The sequence below is a fragment of the Trachemys scripta genome, chromosome 17 (genome assembly GCF_013100865.1).
Source record: "Trachemys scripta elegans isolate TJP31775 chromosome 17, CAS_Tse_1.0, whole genome shotgun sequence".
NCBI classification, from domain to species: Eukaryota; Metazoa; Chordata; order Testudines; family Emydidae; genus Trachemys; species Trachemys scripta.
Genome location: NC_048314.1, coordinates 14758302 through 14777596, shown reverse-complemented (window position 1 = coordinate 14777596; position 19295 = coordinate 14758302). Strand labels below are relative to the sequence as shown.

General features: G+C 42.1%; 1 protein-coding gene across 16 annotated transcripts in view; it reads left to right on the top strand.

Moving 5' to 3' along the window:
* Positions 1-19295, top strand: part of FNBP1 (formin binding protein 1) — a 150144-nt gene that overhangs the window by 37415 nt on the left and 93434 nt on the right. For all 16 annotated transcript variants that reach the window (XM_034793257.1, XM_034793264.1, XM_034793258.1 and 13 more), the window contains exon 2: positions 14349-14464. In XM_034793257.1, coding sequence (XP_034649148.1) covers positions 14349-14464 — 116 coding nt within the window. The remainder of the gene's footprint in view (positions 1-14348; positions 14465-19295) is intronic.

Here is a 19295-nt window from a genome sequence, read left to right as displayed (position 1 = left end):
TTTTTTATTTTATCTGCTAAACCTACCCCCTTCCCATTAGCATTCACTATGTTAGGCATTCCTTCAGACTTCTCGGTGAAGACCGAAACAAAGTAGTCATTAAGCATCTCTGCCATTTCCACGTTCCCTGTTACTGTTTCTCCCTCTTCTCTGAGCAGTGGGCCTACCCGGTCTTTGGTCTTCCTCTTGCTTCTAATGTATTGATAAAAAGTCTTCTTGTTTCCCTTTATTCTGGTAGCTAGTTTGAGCTCATTTTGTGCCTTTGCCTTTCTAATCTTGCCCCTGCATTCCTGTGTTGTTTGCCTATATTCATCCTTTGTAATCTGTCCTAGTTTCCATTTTTTTATGAGAGTCCTTTTTATTTTTTAGATCATGCAAGATCTCGTGGTTAAACCAAGGTGGTCTTTTGCCATTTTTTCTATCTTTCCTAACCAGTGGGATAGCTTGCTTTTGGGCCCTTAATAGTGAGTGTCCCTTTGAAAAACTGCCAACTCTCTTCAGTTTTTTTCCCCTCAGTCTTGATTCCCATGGGACCTTACCTATCAGCTCTCTGAGCTTACCAAAATCCACTTTCCTGAAATCCATTGTCTCTATTTTGCTGTACTCCCTTCTACCCTTCCTTAGAATTGCAAACTCTATGATTTCATGATCACTTTCACCTAAGCTGCCTTCTATTTTCAAATTCTCAACGAGTTCTTCCCTTATTTATTATTATTATTAAATTATGAAAACACATAATTTAAATTTTGTGATTTTTTTTTTTTAATTTTGTGATCTTTTCTTTCATTTTTTTGCCCCTCCCCCCTTCCCCCCCCCCAGGAATGAGGAAGGGAGGAAGGATGGCGATGGGATAAAAAGGTGTCAGAGTCAAGGATGAAAATTAATGTTTAATACCCTTACAGTAACAATCCTTTGATTTTTTTGGATAGGGTTGGAAAACAAGACTTTTTGGGGATCTGGAGTGGAACCTCAATGTATCAAAATTAGAGAATTAGAAATTCCCACAAGTGTTTTTAACCTTCACTATTCACAGTTCTCTTATTCTGTGGCTGGGTTACTAAAAGTGAAACAGAAATACTAAATATTGGCTGGTTAATTTCCTCTTATTAATTTGCCACACAATTCTAAGGCTCTCTCCACATTGACTGTGTCTACACTAGCATTTTCTTAAGTGTCCCATGACTGCACTGCCACCAGGCCTTCACCAGAGGAAGTAACAGTGGGACCAATACTGCAGACTAGAGGTCGGCAACCTTTCAGAAGTGGTGTGCTGAGTCTTCATTTATTCACTCTAATTTAAGGTTTCGCGTGCCAGTCATACATTTTTAGGTCTCTTTCTATAAGTTTATAATCTATAACTAAACTATTGTTGTATGTAAAGTAAATAAGGTTTTTAAAATGTTTAAGAAGCTTCATTTGAAATTAAATTAAAATGCAGAGCCCCCAGGACCAGTGGCCAGGACCTGGGCATTGTGAGTGCCACTGAAAATCAGTCGCATGCCATAGGTTGCCTACCCCTGCTATAGACCAACCACCAGTGTTTTAAACACTGCTATCTAAACCCGTTTCAAGCCGTTCTGGATAGATGACATAATGGTTCAAATTCCAGCAGATACTAGTATTCCTTCCTCCAGAACTTAATATTTAATTAAAAAAATAAAGGACCATATTCTCTCCTGGCATAAATTCAATAACTTCAGTGGAGTTAGAACGGAATTTGACTCCAAGTCTCTAGCCCTTCCATCTGTAAAGAAAACTACCAAGTGTGAACTTAGTGTGAATCATGTAGTGCTGTCTACTTGAGTCTTCAGATGCCTGGAAACAATAACTGCCAGAGAAATATGATCTGCTCCGTTCATCTGAGTGGGTAGGGGACTGAAACCTAATGATGACAAATTAAGGCCCCAATCCTGCATGGGCACAAACATTAACTATTTCAATGCTGATCAAAACACTCTTGAAAGAAGGGTGATGATATTATGCTGATCTCCAAAAACTGCTGTGAGCATCATCTCCACTTGGCATCAGGAGTGGATCTTGGAGTATAGCCAGAATTTGGGAGCATACCACCGTTTATTTTTTTCTGAATCAGCCTAATATTAGGTAGATTGACAGTTTCTATCTTTGTAGTGTTGTATTAGCCATGTTGGTCCCAAGATATTGGAGACACAAGGTGGGTGAGGTATAGAATCATAGAATATCAGAGTTGGAAGGGACCTCAAGAGGTCATCTAGTCCAACCTCCTGCTCAAAGCAGGACCAATTCCCAGCTAAATCATCCCAGCCAGGGCTTTGTCAAGCCGGGCCTTAAAAACCTCCAAGGAAGGAGACTCCACCACCTCCCTAGGTAACGCATTCCAGTGTTTCACCACCCTCCTAGTGAAATAGTTTTTCCTGATATCTAACCTGGACCTCCCACACTGCAACTTGAGACCATTGCTCCTTGTTCTGTCATCTGCCACCACTGAGAACAGCCGAGCTCCATCCTCTTTGGAACCCCCCTTCAGGTAGTTGAAGGCTGCTATCAAATCCCCCCTCATTCTTCTCTTCTGGAGACTAAACAATCCCAGTTCCCTCAGCCTCTCCTTATAAGTCATGTGCTCCAGATCCCTAATCATTTTTGTTGCCCTCCGCTGGACTCTTTCCAATTTTTCCACATCCTTCTTGTAGTGTGGGGCCCAAAACTGGACACAGTATTCCAGATGAGGCCTCACCAATGTCGAATAAAGGGGAACAATCACGTTCCTCGATCTGCTGGCAATGCCCCTACTTATACAGCCCAAAATGCCGTTATCCTTCTTGGCAACAAGAGCACACTGTTGACTCATATCCAGCTTCTCGTCCACTGTGACCCCTAGGTCCTTTTCTGCAGAACTGCTACCTAGCCATTCGGTCCCTAGTCTGTAGCAGTGCATGGGATTCTTCCGTCCTAAGTGCAGGACTCTGCACTTGTCCTTGTTGAACCTCATCAGGTTTTTTTCGGCCCAATCCTCTAATTTGTCTAGGTCCCTCTGTATCCGATCCCTACCCTCTAGTGTATCTACCACGCCTCCTAGTTTAGTGTCATCTGCAAACTTGCTGAGAGTGCAGTCCACACCATCCTCCAGATCATTAATAAAGATCATTAATAAAGATAATATCTTGGTGAAAGAGGTAAGCTTTTGAGCTACACAGAGCTCTTCTTCAGGAATCGCGCATATTAAAAGAGACCATTCAAGATGAAGTGGGCCAGTTAACATTTCTGAAGTCATAGCACAAAAAAGGGACGTTAATGGATTACAGATTATTGTAATAAGCCATAAAACAGTGTCTTTATTTATGATTTTTAGTGTCTAGCAAAGTCATGAATTTAAGCTCCCAAGCTCATCTTTTGAAGGTGTCGTGCAGGTTTCATTTGAGGACTGAGAGGTCAGATATGGAGTGATCATTTTGCAAAAAGTGTTTTTTCTTTTATCAGTTATCTGTGAGAGTTCATTTGAGAGCATGGTGGTATGGATTAAAATACCCATAAACTGTTGCTTTAGTCCCAAACCTTGACTGATGTTGACAATCTTCATTTTCCTTTATTGTGCAAGAAACTGTACAGTGTGTTTTTTGTTTTCTTTGCTTCCTTGCTTTGCTCAGCACCATCTTTGATGACTTCTTTCCTTATTCCTACAGTGCTTTGCTGTGCTAATGAATCTGAATGTCTGTACTGCAATCCAAGGTGTGACTGCAACTCAGGTAGACATAGTATTTCTAAAATAGCACTATAGATGTGGCAAGAGGTGTGCTTGAACAGCCTGATCTGAAGCCCATGCCACCACACCTACACTGCTATTTTTAGTAATATTTGCCTATGTCTATCTGGGCTGCAGTCACATCTTGGATTGCAGTACAGGCATTCTCTAGATTGCTATCCTCTGATCTTTTGCAACTGTCAGTTAGAATAAAATGCGGAAAAACAAGCACACGTGACTGTTTCCAGGCTTAGCGTTGCCAGAGTAAAAAGCATGCAGCAGAGCTGTGAAAGGATTCATGGGTTTGACATGATTTGGGGCTGTGATTAAAAATACTCCAGAAGAATGAATGGAAACAGAAATTGTTAGAAACACACATTGCCAGGGGGCTGAGATTTTCAAAGGTTCCTAAGGGATTTAGATGCCCAATTCCCATTAAAGTTAATGACTAAAGGTCTTCTCTTTCCTCTATTGAGCTCTTCTCTTATGGTGGTAATGATCTGCATCCTAGGCACTTCACAGAACAAATACAAAGACACAGTCCCTGTACAACCTAAGGCACCAGTTGTGCAAGTTTCCACCCACACGGAGCCACATAGGTCAGCTTGTAGGTGCAGGCCCTTTCGTCATAAGCTCTTCGTTAAACGGAATCCGTGGAACTGGGGAAGTCCCAAGGGCTTCACATGGATGTAGGAGTCCATTTACAGGAACCAGGGCCTGATATTATGCATGGTGTGACATGTAGGGACAAAGGTTATAGTAGTATGAATAGGTGGTTACTGGATTTAGGTATGTGCACATCCTGTTCATTCAATGAAAAGTGCTATCTTTTTCTTTAAGCTATTTTTGACCCTCTCTTTTTGTGGACAGCATGGAAGAAGTGGATCTGAAGGAGAAATTTGAATGAGGTGTACAAAAACACATACAGATGGTGGTTGGAGATGCTGTAATATAGGTATCCTCATCAATCCATTGTCCAGTTAAAAAATGCTTCTCTGATTCAGGGGAGAGAAAGTGGATCATACTATTGGAAAACAAGTTTGTGTTCTTTTCATTGCAAAGAAACAAGTGTAAAAATATATAAAATATATAAAAACATTGCTCAAGTGTGCAGGGGTGTAATCAGGAAGGCCAAAACACAGTTGGAGTTGCAGCTAGCAAGGGATGTGAAGGGTAACAAGAAGGGTTTCTACAGGAATGTTAGCAACAAGAAAAAGGTCAGGGAAAGTGTGGGATCCTTAATGAATGGGGGAGGCAACCTAGTGACAGATTATATGGAAAAAGCTGAAGTACTCAATGCTTTTTTTGCCTTGGTCTTCACAGACAAGGTCAGCTTCCACACTGCTGTCCTGGGCAACACAGTGGTGGAAGAACAGGTTAAGGACTATTTAGAAAAGCTGGACATGCACAAGTCCATGGGTCCAGAGCTAATGCATCTGAGGTTGCTGAGGAAATTGGCTGATGTGATTGCAGAGCCATTGGCCATTATCTTTGAAAACTCGTGGCGATCAGGGGGAGGTCCCGGACAATTGGAAAAAGGCAAATATAGTGCCCATCTTTAAAAAAGGGGAGGAGGAGAACCTGCTGAACTACAGACCAGTCAGCCTCACCTCAGTCCCTGGAAAAATCATGGAGCAGGTCCTCAAGGAAACCATTTTGAAGCACTTGAAGGAGAAGAAGGTGATCAGGAACAGTCAACATGGATTCACCAAGGGCAAGTCATGCCTGACCAACCTGATTGCCTTCTATAATGAGATAACTGGCTCTGTGGATATGGGGAAAGCAGTGGACGTGATATATCTTAACTTTAGCAAAGATTTTATACGGTCTCCCATAGTATTCTTGCCAGCAAGTTAAAAAAGTATGGATTGGATGAAAACTGTAAGATTAATAGAAAGCTGACTAGATTGTCAGGCTTAACGGGTAGCGATCAACGGCTCCATGTCTAGTTGGCTGCTGGTATCAAGCAGAGTGCCCCAGGGGTTGGTCCTGCGACCGGTATTGTTCAATAACTTTATTAATGATCTGGATGATTGCACCCTCAGCAAGTTTGCAGATGACACTAAGCTGGGGGGAGAGGTAGATACACTGGAGGGTAGGGTCCAGAGTGACCTAGACAAATTGGAGGATGGAGCCAAAAGAAATCTGATGAGGTTCAACAAGGACAAGTGCAGGGTCCTGCACTTAGGACAGAAGAATCCCATGCACCACTACAGGCTGGGGACTGACTGGCTAAGAAGCAGTTCTGCAGAAAAGAACTTGAGGATTACAGTGGATGAGAAGCTGGATATGAGTCAGCAGTGTGCCCTTGTTGCCAAGACGGCTAACAGCATATTGGGCTGCATAAGTAGGAGCATTGCCAGCAGACTGAAGGATGTAATTATTCCCCTCTATTTGGCACTGGTGAGTATTGTGCCCAGTTTTGGGCCACCCACTACAGAAAGGATGTGGACAAATTGGAGAAAGTCCAGCGGAGGGTAACAAAAATGATCAGGGGTCTGGGGCACATGACTTACAAGGAGAGGCTGAGGGAGCTAGGCTTGTTTAGTCTGCAGAAGAGAAGAATGAGGGGGGATTTGATAGCAGCCTTCAACTACCTGAAGGGGGGTTCCAAAGAGGCTGGAGCTGGGCTGTTCTCAGTGGTGGCAGATGACAGAATAAGGAGCAATGGTCTCAAATTGCAGTGGGGGAGGTCTAGGTTAGATATTAGGAAACACTATTTCACTAGGAGGGTGGTGAAGCACTCAAATGGGTTACCTAGGGAGGTGGTGGTCCTGCTTGGAGCAGGGGATTGGACTAGATGACCTCCTGAGGTCTCTCCCAACCCTAATTTTCTATGATTCTAAGTGAGGAGGTGACCTTTTTTCCTAATTGTGGTCATCTGCTATGGCATTTCCACTGTGCAATATATTCCCTGCACCCTTTCTTTGCTCCTTATTAATTTTGTGCATTTGTACAGGTAATGTGAAAGACTTCCTTCTTAATATCATTTCTGGCAGGGGGTGGGAAGATTTTCAAAAACGCAAATGGGAATTAGGCATCCAGCTTTCATTGGCTTTCACTGAGACTTGTTCACCTAACTACTCTTTGTGCATTTGAAAATCTTCATCCTTAACATTTCAAAGTGCACAAGGTAGACAGCACTATAGGTGTTTAAAGTTTACTGTGAAAAAAACACACCCCTGAGTGCAGCAAGTTTCAGCGCTGTAAAGCACCAATATAGGCAGTGCACCAGTGCTAGGAGCTGCGCTCCCAGCACTGGTAGCTACTCCCCTGCGCTGCGACCACACAAGCCACATTAACACTTTAGCGTTACCAGTGTAGACTAGCCCAAAGACTACGGTAAGCAGCCAGAGTTCATCTTGTCTTCATTCTTGTTCGTGGAGCTCAGTTCTTGCAGCTGTTTGTTCCGATTGGTCACAACTCCAGCCACTGACCAGTATCTCTACTTCCTTTCCATTTATACAGTTGGTATTTTCTTAACAGCTCTAGCACCTTTTACTTTCAGACAGCTACCTGCTCTGCAGCATTTCAACCCTTCCTTTGTGCTGTACACCATGGAGTTCTCTTTCCCTAAACTAGACCTGGGCAGGCCACTCAAACAGCAGAGCAGACTAACTTACGGGACGACAGACCTGACTCATTCAGCCACAAGGAGTTATCATCAGGTTTTTCATATTCTGATCTCTTTGGTATTCTAAAAATAGGGTGTTAAACAAATTGATCAGGCGACAAAGACGGCAAGGAGATCACCTTCCAAAGGTGAACTCATTGTATCTTTGTGAGTGTTCAGCATATTTTGCATTTTTCAAAGGGTAATATCTCCTTGAAATGTGCCTGAGGTGGGGAGGGAAGGGGAGGAGTGATCCCTCCTCTTTGAAAAGGGCACTAGGGGTACGGTTGGATGTTAAGCTTTGCTGTTAATATAGTGTACCCAACGAGAGTGCTGTGACTTGCATAAAAAGGGATTGGAAAGAGGCTTTCCCTCCTTGAAATTCTCCAAAAAGTTTGAGGGGACTGAATGTAAATATATGGGTGACTGGTTGCCTCTGGGACATACTGTTTAGATTTATTTAGTGACGCTGTATCTCATAGAACAGTATGGAGCGTGGTAGCTCGCAGTGCTCTTTGCCAAAAACCTTAAAAGACAGACAGTAGGCCAAGTTCTGCTCTCTGGTACACCTGTGCAATCCCATTGACTTCAGCAGAGGTTATGTGGTTGCAAGTGTGAGCAAAAGATGTCTCTTTGTGTTGAAATTACACCCCTTCTCTTTCTGACCTGAATTGCCTCTGGGGATAGGAGAGGTCTGTTATTCTGTCCATGCTATCTCTTTGTATTGTCTCTAGATTTGAAGCCTCCTGAAATAAGGGGTTGTCTCAGTGTTTTCCCCAGGAATTGAAATTAGGGGGGGGGTTGGAATATTCGGGGAGGTGAGGGCCGACGAGGGTTGAGACCATGAGGGCGAAGATGGGCTGTATGGTACCAGAGTAAAAACTGAAAAATGTTTCATGACCATTTTATTAGATTTAACTCGTGTTTTAAAATTGTCACAAAAATTAAAGTTGGCTAGTCAAGCCTACTATGAAGCACTACATCTCCATCCTTCTTGGTTTCTTGCTGTAATTTTGCACTCTTTGGTGTCTTCTTGTGTGTCCATTACTTCCAGTCCTTCATGATATGCTCATGATCAGGCAGAAAGCGACTTCTTTCAGAACACAAAATTCTATTCAATGAGGAAAAAGAACGCTCAACCACAGCTGTTGTGACTGGGAGTAGCAAGAGATGAATTCCTACTTCTTTCATTCCAGGAAACATAGCACAAAGATCAGGTTGAGCCACTAGTGATGATAAAGAAGTTGAAGTTAAATCTTCATTTGTTTGTCGTATGATATTCCGCTCTGTGTTCAAAATTTTCTGTTCTGGCCTGATCACGTAGCAGCCCCATTGCTGGTAGTGCCTCACTCCACTCAACTGTAGGTGTTTCTATAAGAGAGGTATCTGTGAAAGCTATGTAGAGGTTGAGTAGAATCCAGAAATCACTATTGTAGATTTGTAAGAATCAAGTATGTGTACTTTTTCAGCTGGCTTTACAAACACTTCTTGTCCTCTTCACTTAAGGAGTCAATATAAGTACCTTCATTAGTCAACTTCTGGAATGAAGTCTTTGCTTCTTCCAATACATTTTCAATGGATATCTCTGATTGATCCAAGGGTAGCTTCTACTGCTGGACAAAGATCTACTACTGTTGTAGCAGATGCCTGGATAACATTGTTTAATGACCCAAGTGGTTTCAACAGTAGACCTTACAAGAGAGAGAATGGCAGTAGTGTTCTCTGAACTTAGTAACAAAAGTAGTCCGCCAGCCTCACTACTTATATCTGTCCAATCTTGGTGGATACTTTTCAAAGCCAGTAATAATGGTTGCAGTAATTTTAAGACAACAGCCAAGAATCGCTCATGAGAAAGCCAGCAGGTTTTCTCAGGTTGGACTAATTTGAGCTTCAATTCCAGTGTATCTTCTATTTGTTTCCAAGACGTTCAGTCCTTTTGGACTCTTGCTGAAAAAAAGAGTATAAAAAAGCCATTAAATGTATGGCTTTTTAATGGCTTTTAAAGATTCCGGAGTAGATGGCCTCTGCAGTATGTATAGGAGAGATTAGGGTTACACTTTTCTCTGAGCAAAGCTTGTACTCCACTATGTCTTCAAGAGCAGTTTGTAGCTCGATCAAATGCACAAGTACCATCTGTTTGGGGTTCAATTTACAAGCATTTAACTCTTCTAAGATGTCACAGATGCAGCTGATGTGTCTTCTATAACCTGAACATCTAGAATGCTTCTACTGGCCTACCACGGACATCAAGATAACACACGCAATGACTTAATACTTGATGCCTATTTGCATTGGTGCATTCATCAGCCATGTATGCACATATTTTGAATATGGTGAGAGAGTTCTTCACTTTTTCAACTGTCTTTCACTGTTGCACCTAGAGTGACCAGAGGGCAAGTGTGAATAATCGGGACGGGGGTGGGGGATAATAGGTGCCTATATAAGAAAAAGCCCCCAAAATCAGGACTGTCCCTATAAAATCGGGACATCTGGTCACCCTAATTGCACCGCATGCTTCTAGAGAGTCAGCTGAGTTTTTTCAGAAAGATAGCGAGCATTTGCCAGTCTTGTTTGAAACCAGTGTCCAACTTCAGGATTAACAAATGACAGTGCACTTAACATTGGCCTCCAGTTTGTAGTGTGTGGTATCTCTTGTTAAATAGAAAGTATGGTGCAACAGCCATGTTGGTTCACATAATCTGAGTTGTGTCTCCAGCATTCTTAACAGTCTCATTAAGTTTTTCTAAAATTGGCTTTGACAGTGACTGGCTTATAAGGCTTTCTGCATGTTGATGCAGTCCAGAGGCATGGTGTTTTGCAGCCTTTTCATATAGGTTGTCAGTATTGGCTTAGCTGATCAGTCTGGCAAACCAAGCTCCTCCACTTTTACTATATAAATCCATGATATGCCCACATCTTGAATACTGCATGCAGGTCTGGTCACCCCATCTCAAAAAAGAGATATTGGAATTGGAAAAGGTACAGAGAAGGGCAACAAAAATGATTAGGGGTATGGAACAGATTCCATAAGAGAAGAGATTAAAAAGACTGGGACTTTTCAAGCTTGGAAGAGAGATGACTAAGAGGGGATATGATAGAGGCTTATAAAATCTTGACTGGTGTGGAGAAAATGAATAAGGAAGTGTTATTACCCCTTCACTTAACACAAAAACCAGGGGTCACTGAATGAAATTAATAGGCAGCAAGTTTAAAACAAACAAAAGGAAGTATTTCTTCACACAACTCAGTCACCCATGGAACTTTTTGCCAGGGATGTTGTGAAGGCCAAAATTATTACAGGGTTCAAAAAAGAACTAGATAAGTTCATGGAGGTTAGGCCCATGGATTACTCAATGATTCCTTGTTCTGTTCATTCCCTCTGAAGCATCTGGAATAGTGACTGTAGGAAGACCGGATACTGGGATAGATGGATCATTGGTCTGACCCAATATGGCCGTTCTTACATAAAAAATAATTATAATAAAAAAAAAAGTTTAGTATAGAAACTCCCTGAGATAATGGGCTCTTGAGATAGCGATGATGTGAGACAATGATCTTGGCAAATAATGCATTTTAAAAATCTTGGCCTATTAGGAAACACATATTTATATAAGTTTCCCAGTCATAAATCCAGCATTCTGGAGCGGAGTCACTAAAATATGGTTCAATGCTCTGGCTGCTGTTGTCTGCACTGTTCACTCTACCGCTCTGTCCCTAATGGCCCTGTCCTGTCACTTTCTGCTGCCACCTGCCACTGTGAGCTATGCGAGTGGGTCTCTTGAGGTTCCACCCGGCTCTCAGTGATTTCAGCTCTCAGTGGGGGAACCTTGCTGCTAGTGCAGGCTGGGCTGTCTCTTCCACAGAAACACTGTCCCACAGCAGGTCTAAGCGCTTCGACCTGATTATCAGTGATTTCAGCTCTAGTGGTTACTTATGAAACCTAATCATCTCTCTCTCCAAACGGGAGAGAGGGGCAGGTCAAATAGTGCCGGTGACTTAGGCAGAGCCCACACCACCAAGCAAAACACCTGTGCCCCACCCGCCCTCTCTCTCTCTCTCTCTTCACTAGGATATGGCATCCAAACCTCCTGCTTATGGAGTGCAGCTCAGTTGAGGGTGACCAGTGCTTAAATTGTAGTGAAAAGTGCCGGGGCTCAAGCAAGTTTGTTACTTTCATAACTGATGTGACAAGCCCAGAGGTCCCAGGGCTATGAACTGCCAAGCCTAGAGGTGCCGGGGCTCAGCCCTGGCAAGCCCTAGCACAAATTAGCACTGAGGGAGACCCCCTCATTCAGGCAGGCTACGTACAGTTCTGCTGCCCTTTATGCGTACAATAAGGATAACACATTTCAGTGATTTGTAACCCAACACTAGCCAAAATTGATCACTTGGGCAACACAGCTCTGTCTGCTGGATACCTAGGCAGAGTAGGTGAGTTCATGCAAATAGTCTGGTCCTGAAGCCTTTCCACCCACCCCTGGCTCATCACTAGGTGTCAGGGGAGAGCTCTTTCAGACCTTGCTTATAAATAATAATTTGAAATTATTAGGTAGGCCAATATAGCTGAAACAAATGTGCCGACATTGTCATAAATAACAGCTGTATGAGGAAGCTAGGCTTTGTTCACACTTTTCAACCCCATTATGCTTTCTCAGGTATAAGTATTTTCTCATATACTATATATGCTTTTAAAGTGTGTATTAATGTTTCAATTCAAATTTCCAACCAACGACTAAATTGGCAACACTGCATGTAACTGGGGTGGGGGGGGGGGGTACACCCGGCCTGTGGGGGGGGGGGGGGGTCCTAGAGAAACACCTGGGTTGTTTACAGACAAATTTGCACCAGTTCAGGTAACTCCCGCCTCTCCCACCGCAGTGTAATTACTGGTATTTTGGTTTAAGGGCGGCTTATTTTGGTTTGAGTATACCTTATTTCAGCTTAGTTAAAATCTCTTCCTAATTAACTTAACTAAACTGAAATAAACCTCCATGAAAAACCTATTGCTCCAATTTAACTAAATCAGTTTAAAATTGCACCTTAAGTTAAGCCAGTGCAACTTTGCAATTAGACAAGACCAAAGCATGAGAATAGATAGCTCCTGTATTGTATATTAACAAGCTACTTTATAAAATTCTGTATATTGCCCTTTTTTGACCTGATTCAAATCTCTCTCTGTCAAGGGCCCAGCCAAGAATGGAGCAATAAGATTAGCAAGCAGTGTAGCAGCTTCCATTATGCAAGACCGATTTACTATACACTAGAGAGAGCTGTACTTATGTCAAGAGAATTTATATTTTGATTGACATATGTTACACTGCACCAAATGTAGTCTGCTTGAAGCAACATATTCGTGCTCTGCAGTAGACTTTGTGGGAGTGCTGTCTGTTTTCATATTCTACTAATCAAAGGAAGTGGGTTCCCCCTGCCCCCCACCCCCCGTCTGTTTTACTGATGTTAGCTGATGATTTTACAAACCGAAAGTCGCACAGCGCCAGATCTTCAGCTGGTGTAAATTAGCATAGCTTCATTGACTTCAGTGGAACTACATTAGTTTATGCCAGCTGAGGATCTGACCTCAAACCTATTTAAGCATACAGCTTTCTTAAGACATGAAACTAAGATGTAGAGAATTGCAGAGTTTGTAAGCTAGACAAGGTAGATAAATAGTGGGTTCATATTGCACTTCTGTCAAGGTAAATATGCAACAAAGTTGTTATGTAGACATGAATTGCTAAAATGTTACCTCAAAAAGAAGAACAGGAGTACTTGTGGCACCTTAGAGACTAACAAATTTATTAGAGCATAAGCTTTCGTGGACTACAGCCCACTTCTTCGGATGTTACTCTGTAAAATGTTACCTGTTGCAGATTAGTATGGACTTTACCAGGAAAGTACTAAGGATTTAATTTGTATTTTTTCCCATTTATGGGCTCTTTCCCTACCTATTCCATTTTTGGCAAGCTGGCTCTATCGCACCCTACCTTTCAGCCAGGAACATAATTGAGATGCTCATCCGATCATCACCTGCATTCTGAAATACTGGAAGAAATGAGGCCTGTGTTAGATTTTGTGTTGTGAATCATAATTTTCAGAAGGCTAGATCTGGGAAGCTTAGGCTTGTGTATTGTGTTCGTATAATGAAATTAAATAGTGACAACATAACATCTGAGAGCTAGAATTTGAAAAGCTAAGACGTTTTTGCATTAGCTCTTTAGACCCTAAAAGAACTCGTATTATGATTTGGTAATTAATCTGAATGTACTGTTGTCTAATCTCTTGGCATCTGGGAAACTTCAAACTGACATATGGGATGCTTTTTGATGCAGAAGACTTATTGAAAACATGAGTCATTTTGGGGGCAGCAATATTTAAAGACGAAAGTAGCATCTGTATGTAAATGTGGATTTACAAGAAGGATTACTGTAAACGGAGCTAAAGTTATTTTTTGGCATATCAGTTGTTTGTGTGTTTTCTATTTTGTAAGTAAACATAAGGGTCTATGGGAAGTCAGCTCTGTTCCGTAGAAAGATGTTCCATAAGTGCCAACTATTGAAAGGAAAATCTTGAGGAATGGCTCCACAAAGTTTCAGATGATACCTATGATGTGTTATCAACCTGAGAAAAACAGTTGAGGTGTTAATTAAGAGTGGATCTCTGAATTTGTGGCTCTTTTAGCAGTTATCTGTAGTGATAAGATTAATGCAGTCCTAAAGGTACAACTCCGTACACTTCTGTTGAAGCATTTCTTGGTGCTCAGAAACTGTCACATGACAAGCCCGACTTTCGGAAATGAAGATATTTCATAAAGCAGCGCTTGAGAGTTACTGTCTTGGCCTCTCTTGAACTGAACTAGCTTAGGCTGATAAAAACCTGTGCTACAAAAAATGCCTGTCTGTAATCATGGAAAATATTAGCAATACTTTCTCTTCAGTGGTGTGTCCTTTTGGGGATTGTTGTTTTTTTAAGTTATCTCCAAACTCAACGAGACTAAACTATCTATTTGTTTCACTGCAGGATCAGTTTGACAACTTAGAAAAACACACGCAATGGGGAATTGATGTTCTGGAAAAATACATCAAGTTTGTAAAAGAAAGAACGGAGATTGAAATCAGCTATGCAAAACAACTTAGGTAAGTTGATGTCTTCATTTCAGAAGGACGTGAGTAATGTGGTGGGAATAGAGGTTGTCCATAACTCTGAAATGTTCGTAACTCTGAACAAAACCTTATAGTGGTTCTTTCAAAAGCTTATAACTGAATATTGACTTAATACAGCTTTGAAACTTTATTATGTAGAAGAAAAATGCTGCTTTTAACCATCTTAATTTAAATGAAACAAGCATAGAAACAGTTTCCTAATTTTGTCAAATCTTTTTTTAAACTTTATTTTTTTACTAGTTTACATTTAACACCGTACTGTACTGTATTTGCCCCCGCTTTTTTTTTTTTTTGGGGGGGGGGTATCTCTGCTGCTGCCTGATTGCATATTTCCATTCCAAATGAGGTATGTGGTTGACCTGTCAGTTCGTAACTCTGGTGTTCGTAACTCTGAGGTTCTACTGTATCTAGTTTACTTTCCTCTTTCCTTAGATCTCCATTTGCTTGGCTTACAAAAATCCTGTTTAGCAGGCAGAATGGGTTGCTTAAACAGTAGAAAATAAAAGTTCAAGTTAATTTCACACACTTGGAAAAGGTTAGAGCAAATTCCTCATCAAAGTAAATGTGTTGTGTATGTGGCAAAGTAGTATCCCTAGTTTACTTGTGGTTTGTGGTCTGAGTGCAAGGCTGTTCATGGAACTTTGTACATGATAGTAAGTAGAGAGAAGCTGAGGAAAGGGTGTAGGGGGTGGTGAGAGTTCAGCCTTGAGGCTGAATCGAGGCATTGATTTGAATTCAATTGCTTGAAAATCTCATTAGCAGTCCAGGTGAACTTTAAGCCTAAAAGGGCAGCAAAATTGTGAATGCTGTTTGAATGGTGGAACTCAGAAAAATCTCATGAGAATTTCCAGTTTATTGGTCAAAATCTCATGAAATCAGCCCTCCTAAGTGAATAAGTGGATGTATCTGAACTGGAACCAGAAAATAAGGTCCTACCTGTTTACAATCTGCAGTGAACCTAGAGATTTAGATCCAAACTCTTCCCTACTCCCCAAAATTCAAAGGGATTCAAGTATGAGGTTCTGGCCTATCTCTAATACCAAGGCATAATACCCATACAAAGCTTGGGAGGTTTGTGGTGGTTTTGCTAAATAGCTGTGCTTCAGAGAAAATGACCTTTCATATCTATGTGACTTGCCATATACAAGGGCCTGTAATTGTATAATGAGCTGGTGTCTGGATAAAGCCCGTCATGTACTTACTGACTGCTGAAGAAGAATGTACTGTTTCCCCTAGGATAAACTGATTTAAATCAAAGCAATTTAAATAACCAGTTTTTAATTGTATTGCATTTATATTGTTCAATTATTTTCCTAAAGAAAGACTGATTCTCATTGATTGGTAACCATTAAAACAGGTTGATTTGCAAATAAATGTAGTCTTTACACTAAATTTGGTATTTCTTTTTGCCAACCAGGAGGATACACTACACACATTTATTTAAGCAGTTACGTAGCTTAACTTACATTTACATTAATTTACATTCGATTTACATTCTTACATTTTTTATTATGTTAGAAAATGGTGAATGATGCATTGCTTATTTTCTAGATGATTACTGTTATACCTGTGGTTTTGTGTCAAGCTGCATTTGAATGGAAATTGAAATGAATTAAAAATGCACAAATGCACCATTTTTAATTTTTTTAAATTATATTAAAACTACTTTAAATGTGCTGGATACATAAGAAAAAAAGTTTATCAAAAATATTTTGCATTGAAAACTGACATTAAACAAAGGAAGTATTATCTGTAGTTAGTGAATTGAACTGATTGTTTCTAGTCACAATGTCCTTCAACATTTTAGAACTGATGGATCTCATCCTCTCACACTTAGCTTTTCTTCATAGATTGAAAGAGGAAAACAAGCTTCCCTGCTTTTTCAACTCTCAGAAGGTTTCATAACTTTGAATGAACTAGTTGAATAAATTGAAATTAAGAAAATATTCACTCTGCACCTGCAGAAGAAGTTACTGCTGTCAAAGGCTGGTTTAACACTTCAGCAAACTCTGGTCCCAGATACTTAGCCAGTGACTTCCACAAGTTCAGTGGTTTGACTTTCTTTAAAACTTCACAGTAAATATGTACTGCTTAATGTTTTTGTTTTTTAAATTTAATTTAAACAATTTTGATATAATAAGTTTAGGCCTTAACATGGGTTGTCATAACTTGAAATTTAGTTTTAAATAAGTTTATGTTTTTAAAATAAACCTGTATTTATATTTTAAAAATAATTTAAATTTTAAATGACACTGCTGAGAAAGTCAAATTCAGGAAAGACTGCCGAGTAATAGGGCAGACTCACCCCAAACTGGTGGTTATTCTATCATTAGAGTATACCAAGCCAGTAACAAAAGTGAACTTCTGTATCACCACACTGGTTAACAAGAAAACAAAAATGCCGTATTCTTAGGCATTCCATCCCTTGGCTCATCACAGAGCCGCTGGACTTGATGATGAATGGTTACTGAAAACCAATTTAATCAGATACAGGGTCCTTCCAATCCCAAGGTGAATATATAACTCAACTCTTACCCAATAATTATGCTGATGCCAATCCTTTACTAACTAAAACTAACGGTTTAATAATAATTAAAAAAAGAAAGAAGAGGAGAGTCCTTGAATGGTTAAAGGATCATATATAACATACAAATGATTTTCATTGTTCTTAGATCAGCATCACAGCAGTAATGGAATAAACTGCTAACTTGCAAAAGTTTGTGGAATCACCCAAACAGATTGGGGGTTATCAGTCCTTATTCAAAGCTTCCTTGTTAGAAATTCAGTCCAGAGAAATGAAGCAGGAAATGAAGACAAAGTGGAGATGTCTCAGGTGCCTTTTTATATCCTCTGCCATGTGCATGTAGGGTTGCCAGCTTTCTAATCACACAAAACCAAACACGCTAGCCCTGCCCCTCTCCCGAGGCCCAGCCCCCCACTCACTGCATTCCCCCTCCCTTGGTGGCTCACGTTCCCCCACCCTCACTCACTTTCACTGGGCTGGGGCAGGGGGTTGGGGTGCAGGAGGGGGTGAGGGCTGTAACTGGGGATGCAGGCTCCAGGGTGGGGCCAGAAATGAGGGGTTCAGGGTGTTGGGGACTCTGGGCTGGGGAAGGGAGTTGGGGTGCGGGAAGGGGAGAGGGCTCTGGGCTGGGGATGTGGGCTCTGGGGTGGGGCCAGGGATGAGGGGTTTGGAGTGCAGGAGGGGGCTCCAGGCTGGGGGTGGAGCCGAGGGATTGAGGCAGGGGATTGGGATTCAGGAGGGGGTACGTGCTCTGGGCTGGGGCTGGGGATGAGGGGTTTGGCCTGCAGGAAGGGGCTCTGGGTTTTGGGGGGGGCTCAGGGCTGGAGCAGGGGGTTGGGGCGTGAGCTTACCTCAGGTGGCTGCCAGTCAGCGGCTCAGCGGGACTAAGGCAGGCTCCCTGCCTGTCCTCGCACCACGCTGCACCCTGGAAGCGGCCAGCAGGTCCAGCTCCTAGGTGGAGGGGCCAGGAGGCTCCATGCGCTGCTCTCACCTGCAGGCATCGCCCCCCCCCCCCGCCCCAGGTCCCATTGGCCGCGGTTCCCGGTCAATGGGAGTGCGGCACCGGTGCTCGGGGCAGAGGTAGCACGCGGAGTCCTGTGATTTCCCCCCCCCCCCCGCCCCTCCTCCTAGGAGCCGGACCTGCTGGCCGCTTCCGGGGCGCAGTGTGGTGCCAGGACAGGTAGGGACTAGCCTGCCTTAGTCCCACAGCGCCGCCGACCGGACTTTTAATGGCTCAGTCGGCAGGGTCCATTTTTGACCGGGCGTTCCCGTCAAAAACCATACACCTGGCAACCCTATATGCATGGAAGTTCACTGTCCCAAACAAAGTCCACAGTCGCTGTTTGTGGAAAGTTACTGGCCCAGGATGGAGTCCAGGATGACATGAGCATATCCTATGTCCTTGCATGGTTTGCTGACTCACAGGGGGTGGCCATTATCCCCTCATTGTCTGAAGCATCTTCAGGAAGAGCCATCTGGACTGGATGCGTTTCTTCAATGCCCCATTGTGAGAGCTGAGTGTCCTTGATGGGCCATCCACACATAGCTGTCTAGCCTTGATGCAGATTCTATCTGGGGTTGTCACCCAGGAATACAAATGAACAGCACAAGGTCTATGCGTTGTTTAAGTCCCACTTAAGTGATTCATAAGTGCTCTGCACAGAGGAGAATTTCACTCTGTGATTTACTTCTAACTGTTCCTGATTTTAGACCTAAATTCACGTCTTGCTCAAACTGATGGTTCTCTTACTCATATGATTACAGGCTATTTATATCCTAAATACTGAATCATTAAACCAAGACTTTAGAAAAAAATGCTAAAATAAATCGATCCAACATCAGTAGTTCTTGAACCTTGTTTTTACCCTTATTTGGGTCTTGACATGTTTAGTGGTTTGATCTGGAAGTTCAAAGGGTATCACACACACCCCCGCCCCCAATCTGATTTTATTTAATAGAGGACAAGCTCAGAGTATCAAAGGGCCAAAAGAAGAACAGGAGTACTTGTGGCACCTTAGAGACTAACAAATTTATTAGAGCATAAGCTTTCGTGGATATGCATCCAAAGAAGTGGGCTGTAGTCCACGAAAGCTTATGCTCTAATAAATTTGTTAGTCTCTAAGGTGCCACAAGTACTCCTGTTCTTCTTTTGGCCCTTTGATACTCTGAGCTTGTCCTCTATTAAATAAAATCAGATTGGGGGCGGGGGTGTGTGTGATACCCTTTGAACTTCCAGATCAAACCACTAAACATGTCAAGACCCAAATAAGGGTAAAAACA